Raw genomic sequence first — 6,959 nt, 5'->3', positions numbered from 1 at the left:
GGTACCTCACTACAATGCCGGTAGGTAGGCCGATCTGGAGACACTAATTTTTATAAAGATGAGCACTTTCTCTAAGGCTTTAACATAGGATTTGACACTTCTACCCACATATTTTCAAACATTTATACTGTTTTTTATATATAAATTTTCAAGGATCATCATTCCCTCCTTTTGCTCTGATCAAAGATTTTAAGATTTCTCAATGAAGGGCTTGCAAGCTCTTCCACACATTGCTGATAAGATGATTGAATTGCAACTACAATGAGCATTTGCTAGTTCTGTCATGCCATCACCAAGCCAAGCAAGCAAGCTAATACCAGCACAGTGTAACAATTCATTAAACCCAGTAACTATTCTGTATGAGCAACAGATACATCGCCCCCCAAACACACACACTCACACTCACCCACCCCAAAACATTTTTCTCTATCTACACTATCATGCCCTCCCGAGAGGCGAAAAATTGGAAATCAGGGTGTTGTGCTCGGAGCTGTCGCAGCCACTCATCAGCTGAGGCAGCAAGATCAGCTACACGCTGCTTGTCTCCGGGTCCTGTACACTCCCCAAAAAGTCCATTCAGCTTGTATGATGCCATGCCAAATGCAGGCAACTCCAATGTCGATGCCCCCCGCTTGAGCCTCCATGCCAAACGACCTCGAAGCCACTGCTCTTGCTCCTTTCTACTTTGTTGTTCCAGATCAAACAAACATACATTGTTGCCATGCTCATATGGACTCAACAATCCCTTATTGAGCTTATCTACAGGCAAAGGTCATAAACTACATTACACAATGTTGAAGCAAAAATCCTACCAGAAAATGATGACATAATTACTTGCAAAAAGCATTGCCTCCTGCTAATGACAATTCACAGAGTCTTGAAGTTACCCACTTTGTCCTTGCCAGATTGGAGGGGTCCACAGAGCATGGAAGGTGAGAAAGCATGTCGACAAGTCGCTCATCGTACTTCCCATAGGAATCCGATAAATTGGATACCTGCAAATCCAGTGGATGGGCCATTCAATCGGTTCGGTATTTCAAGGGCTTCCAACAACACCAACTACTCATCTAGGGATTGAACCCGCGAGCCACTATTAGAGAGAATTAATGAAGAATATAGATAAAAATGGAAAGAGTTGAATACATGCAATCTAGAGAAAGCATCCAGCTTATTAAAATTAGAGATAAGAATTGAAAGCCTTAAATTATATGCAATCTTCAATCATTATTAATACATCATTTTATGATTGATTAAAAATATTCCAAGAGACCAAGTGGGGCTAAGGATCCGCATACCACGCGACCGAGAACCAACTGGCCGGTAGCAACTCATTGCTATTTAAAGTAAACAAATGGGGAGCATCAGCAGCCAGCTCACTGATCTACAACAAGAATTAAATGTGGAAAATCAAATGGAGTAATCTTAGCAGACAAGACATCTCCCACAAGTATATAAACAAGGGCCTTACCAAGGAAAGTGCATAACCATGGGCATACCTTTCCTGCAAGCGGGGCTCGATTGTAAGGCGAACCCCTTTCAAAATACTCAAAGAAAAGATCAGGCGGTCCCTCACTTGATACAGAATCATAACTGAGCCTTTCAAAAGAGACACAGCTTGAACTGTCCCACTGGTCAGATTTAATTCTAAGCGTTGTCTCGTTGTCACTTCCAGCATCATTGCTACTTTCCCTTCCATCACTCACATCACTCCAATCACTGTCATCACCTTGCCTCCTGGAGAAACATAGCTTCTAAGTCAGGCGAGAAGAACATGTCCGAGTTCACATCAATTGTTCGAGTCGTCTACACATAGTTGCTATCATATGCCATGTGCAGAAAATGAACAAAAAATTCACTCAAATATATATTCATATACAAGATGATCTGACATAAATGCAATCCATGGCAGTGCGGCACATATCAGACACAAAAGGATCTTACCTCTTATTTGGAGAGAAGCTATAGCCAGTTTGCAAGTAAATCTGTACTGCAGAAAGATACGGTACATAGTACTGTACTATGGTCTCCCCACATGGTAAGACAAGAGGGACCCCCACTCCATAGGCACTCCATTCATCGAATGACATCCAGAGATCACTTAAACTAAATGAAGGCATGCCCTTGCAACAATCCGTCCGAGCAGTATAAGCATCACCCAGACACAAATTCCTCTGAGCCACCAATAAAGGAAAACAAGAGGATGTCAGAGAACTCAAATAATTACACATTGTATCTCAAGCTTTAATAGATCCACATGTACATGTGCAAGTATAGGCAACACAAGCCACTCATATTAAGTACACTAGCCCCTTAAAATGGATCAACAACGATGCAGTTACGCAGTCATCTGTACCTGAAGATGACAGTGGCATTGTAAGGTGGGAGTTGTATGGTCCAGGAAGCAATCAAGATTAGACCTCCTGAGCAATGGGCCTTGCGTGAGTGGCGAGGATGTGGGCATTCGCTCATCCATGAAGAGACTCGTAGTGTAGTATTGCATATGTTTCATATGTAAGCATGAAGATAAGGTAAGAGCAGTCTTGTCGAGTTCTTGGCAAAGACCTTTCTCAAGAAGGGGATCAAGAGGAGGCTTCAGCCTGCAGACCAACAGTAGAGTGAAGTGACAGTTCTTAAAAAGCCCTCCAAGAACTGGTTACAGAGAGAGCTATGGTGAATATACCCCCATTATGGAAGAATGGCATCAATTCTGCCCTACTTTCCCATATCTCCTTCAATCATTTTAATGCAGGCATTGGGAATTGAAATTTCCTACTGCATGCCCATATCTTTTTGGCAAAAGCTCACCCTCATCCCATAACTCTTGTATTCTGCCTTGCTTGTCATGGACCAACCCATTACTGCCAACGCTACCCCATGGTATACCCAGAATCGGAGTCACCATGAGTGCACTTCTCTTTCATACCCACATGCCACCAATAAACTTAGACAAGAAAACAGGTCATTCAAAGGAGCTTGAAGCTTCCCTTTTCTCTTTACATGTTCGGCATCGATAATGCTCATCGCTTTATCTCTGCATTCATTTCTGACATCTGGTGATGGGAGATCCAAACGCTCAAAAAGACGCCAGAATTTGTGTCATAAATTTACATCCAAAAGTTTGGAAATTGACATGCAATCATCGGAGCAGATATTTTCAAGTGGCATGTGAACCATCAAAAGATTGCAGAGAGCCCATCTGCTTTGCACACATGCCGCTCTGCTAGGGACCTGAGAGGCCACTACACAATCCACATGAATCATGATGAGGGCGAGAAAGGGTAGCACACGAAAGCTTTAGAAAGCTCAAACTCCATCTTCATGGCGGTAAAGAACCCGCATTGCTCATTGCATTCCTCACAGGTGGGGAAAAATCAACAGGCAGGGCAACCGCACAATAACTGTGCGTGGCTCTTGTGTGTGTGTGTGTGTGTGTGTGTGTGTGTGTGTGTGTGTGAGAGAGAGAGAGAGAGAGAGAGAGAGAGAGAGAGAGAGAGGAAAAAGCCCACAGCTGAAAGAGCACGCAGGTGTAGCTCAGCACCTGCCAAGTTGTAATCAACAAGGATGCAACTGCGGCCTTTTCGGCTCTCATCTCATCTAACATATACATGTGCAGAATTCCCAAGCTTCAATGGCTTGCCCACTGACCATTTAAAAAGTCTTTTAATGACTCAATGATGTCCACATGTGTCCACATCCTCCACTCACTAGAGAAATACACAATCAAAGCAATGTGCATTACTGTAACTTGTAAGTGTGAAACATTGGTCAATTTGGGGTGAGAAACATGCATTTGTCATGTGTCTATGCTGCTTCCTTTGTTGTGCTTATATAACAACCAATATTTGTGTAATATAAAATAATAGCAAAGTGGGATTTTGTAGTAGGGAAAGTACATATCTAAACAATGAAGGGAATCAACAAATTTTGACTAACAATTTAATACAATGTGATGGTGTTGTCCACCTACCCACTCTCACGGTAGAGTTTGAATGGCGACATAGACACCTTAAAAATAGAGTGTATCAACATCAGGGGTTGTATACCACAACCTTGAATGTTTTCGCTCATGGCAATGGCCTCTATTAATAGTGTTGAGCAAGGTTGTTAGGTTAGTCTATACAACATGGGCAATTTGGGTAGGGGTCTTAATTGTGCATCGTCTGCTAGCAATGGCCATGACCGCCAACCAACACCAATCAATCGTTCGTTAGTAAAATACTATGCACATGATATAGCTTTGGAGAGAATATTCCCTACAAATATTCTTCAAATCCAAAAGTTGGTCATTTGAATTAACTCACTACCAACATGATCACAACAACGACCACTTTGGGGTTTAAGCCAAAATTCTGTCAAAGATATGTACACTAATTGTTTCTCCTCATAATGGGGGCCTCACAAATGTGCAAAAAGAGCTGGGCATTGAGTATATACTAACATCCCCCTCAATGTTCATGAGAAGATGAACAAGGTTGCCCGAGGGCAAACTACAAGTCGATGAAGATGTCGAAATAGTGTTGGAATAAGACCTCCGATGATGGTGGGAGAAATTTCTTAAAGCATGCAAGACATGCACCACATGTTCCAATGGTTGGCAAGTGTATGATCACCATCAATTTAAATGGGAGTGGTTAAAGTTTGCACGAGTCCACAAGGCTTACGAACCGTGTATATGCTCCTTTTTCTCAAAGAAAAAAGGAGCTTTTGTGCAGCACAACAATTTATGCCGAATCTCTCTCAGCTGGAGCTCCATTTGCTTCCTCATCCCTATGGTACTCCAATGTGGTATCAGAGCCGGCTTTGACTTTCAACCGCCATAGCTGACTCGATCGGCTTGAGACGTATGCGGGAAAGGTTGCCTACAAACACAACGGATGGAGGGTTGACATATACAAAAACTCATCCAAGAGGGCCATCATGAGCGCATGGGAAAGTATATAAAAACTTGTTTCTGCGATGATGCCTAATTCTTCTCATATGGCTCGTCTCAACCTTGTTTTCATCTCCAATAAGAGGTGTCACTACTGGTTTCACCGATGCAAGCTTTCTAATTCACATTCGGTTTGATTTTGGGCATCCTAAGTTACTCCAAGGCCAATCAAAGAGCTCCTTCTCTTGTAGCAGAAGCAAAATGAAAGTGCAAGTTGATCTCCATGCTACTTTGAGCTTGATCACATACTGAAATTTGATCGTAACCAATGCCTATTGCGTTGTTTTGGGGCCATAGTTTTGCCCTCCAAATCCCTATTATCTCCAAATTTATTTGGAAAGTTTCTTTTGATTTTAATAAAAGATAAACCTTGGCAGCTTCTTTTCATCCTCATTAGTTTTCATATTGATAAAGCTACAAGATTATGTGCATCGTAATAGCACTTGAATTTTTTTTACAAGAAGTGGGAGAGCCAGCCGGTGTTATCTTTGATGATGTTCATAGAATTTTCACACTAGGATTACACCATGAAAAATTTGAAGATTGATTTCAAATTGATAACTGTGACAACTCAAATTGGTTGACACCAAATGCTTTGGCTTGTTACTATCTTTGTAGGAACATCACATATGTTTTCCATTCAAAGATTTTCAGTTTTGTCCAATCAATAAAATTTATAAGGGTATAGACATTGCATGTGCATAAGGTAAGAGCACGTGTCAGTCTGTATATGTCTATGGGTAAATTTTGTTAGGAGAGTTGAGCCATCCTTATGTTTTGCACCCAAGTATGTCTTTGTGGTTGAGTCTATATATGTCATCCATTCATACCGTCTTTAAGGAGAAGCGTACACCCCCTATGGTGTTGTTCAGGGGAGGCTTCTACTCCTGTTTCAAGTGGTTTTTTCATCTATTTGTGTGTTGACCTTGTCAATTTGTGAGCAATTGTCAATAGTTAGTGTTATAAGGGGGAATGTTGGAATAAGACCTCCAATTATGGTGGGATAAATCCTTTAGAGCATGCAAGACATGCACCAGACGTTCCAATGGTTGGCAAGTGTGTGGTCACCATCAATTTACGTGGGAGTGGTTAAAGATTACATGAGCCCTCAAGGCTTATAAACAATGTATATGTTTATTTCGATCAAAGAAATGTACGTGAGGAGATTTTGTGATGCACATACAATTTTTGTCGAGTCTCTCTCTCAGCTCGTGCCCCATCTGCTTCACCACCTTTGTATTTCTCCAACAAGTAGTTGGTCCAAAGCTTTGGTGAAGAAATATGCACAATTGCCTTCACTGGAGCAATACTCAAGCTCTACAAAGCTCTCTAACATAAGGATATTGAATCTCAATGTGCTTTCTGCATGCATGTAAAAAAGGGTTTTCTTGATAATGGTGATGCACTTTGGTTGTCACAATAACATGTTGTTCTCATGTTCATTGGAACACCCAAATTTGTAAGAGTCCTAATGAGCCAAACTGATTCACAAGCCACAAAGCAAGTAGCTTTATACTCAGCTTCTATTGAAAATTTGCAACTATTATTTGCTTCTTGTCGATCCAAGAAATTCCTCCAAACCCAAGTGAAAAACAATAACTTGACATAGACTTCCTAGAATCACAATCTCTATCCCAATTCGAGTCACAATTCCCATGTAGAGTATTAGTAACATGCCTAAAGAAAATACCATGATCTAAAGTACCTTTGGTGTACTTTAGAAAATGTATAACTACCTTCTAATGAGATTCTTTAAGTTTGTTGGAGAATTTTTTTATCACTCCAAATTGTAAAACAATAAATGGTCTATGTTACATAAGAAATTCAAGCTTCCAATAAGCTTTATGTATTTCTTTATGTATTTGTAGGAGATGGCATTAAATGGCTATTAGGGTATACACAAAATCTTGTAGTAAAGAGGGACTTTCTTAAGCTAAAAAACCATTTGTTACAATAGCTTAAGGATTCTCTCAATCATCATCTTAGAGAAAGCAAGGAAAAATAAGTGACAAAAGCTTCATCTTGCGAG

General features: G+C 40.8%; 1 protein-coding gene across 2 annotated transcripts; it reads right to left on the bottom strand.

The window, feature by feature from the left end:
• Window positions 1-306: 306 nt before the first annotated feature.
• On the bottom strand, window positions 307-3,614 carry LOC147446665 (uncharacterized). 2 transcript variants are annotated; one of them, XM_086525858.1, is made up of 7 exons: window positions 2,681-3,614; window positions 2,354-2,597; window positions 1,942-2,171; window positions 1,497-1,734; window positions 1,296-1,381; window positions 892-995; window positions 307-759 (listed from the first exon to the last, which is right to left on the bottom strand). In XM_086525858.1, the coding sequence occupies exons 2-7, from the start codon at window positions 2,507-2,509 to the stop codon at window positions 431-433; spliced, it is 1,143 nt and encodes a 380-aa protein (XP_086381984.1). In that variant the 5' UTR covers window positions 2,510-2,597; window positions 2,681-3,614; the 3' UTR covers window positions 307-430. The 2 variants fall into 2 exon arrangements, with proteins under 2 accessions (XP_086381984.1, XP_086381983.1); XM_086525857.1 differs by having other exon boundaries at window positions 2,354-3,614.
• Between the last annotated feature and the right edge of the window lie 3,345 nt (window positions 3,615-6,959).

Source organism: Adiantum capillus-veneris, chromosome 12 (genome assembly GCF_014529385.1).
Source record: "Adiantum capillus-veneris isolate H3 chromosome 12, ASM1452938v2, whole genome shotgun sequence".
Classification (NCBI taxonomy): Eukaryota; Viridiplantae; Streptophyta; class Polypodiopsida; order Polypodiales; family Pteridaceae; genus Adiantum; species Adiantum capillus-veneris.
This window is presented reverse-complemented; position numbering and strand designations above follow the sequence as displayed.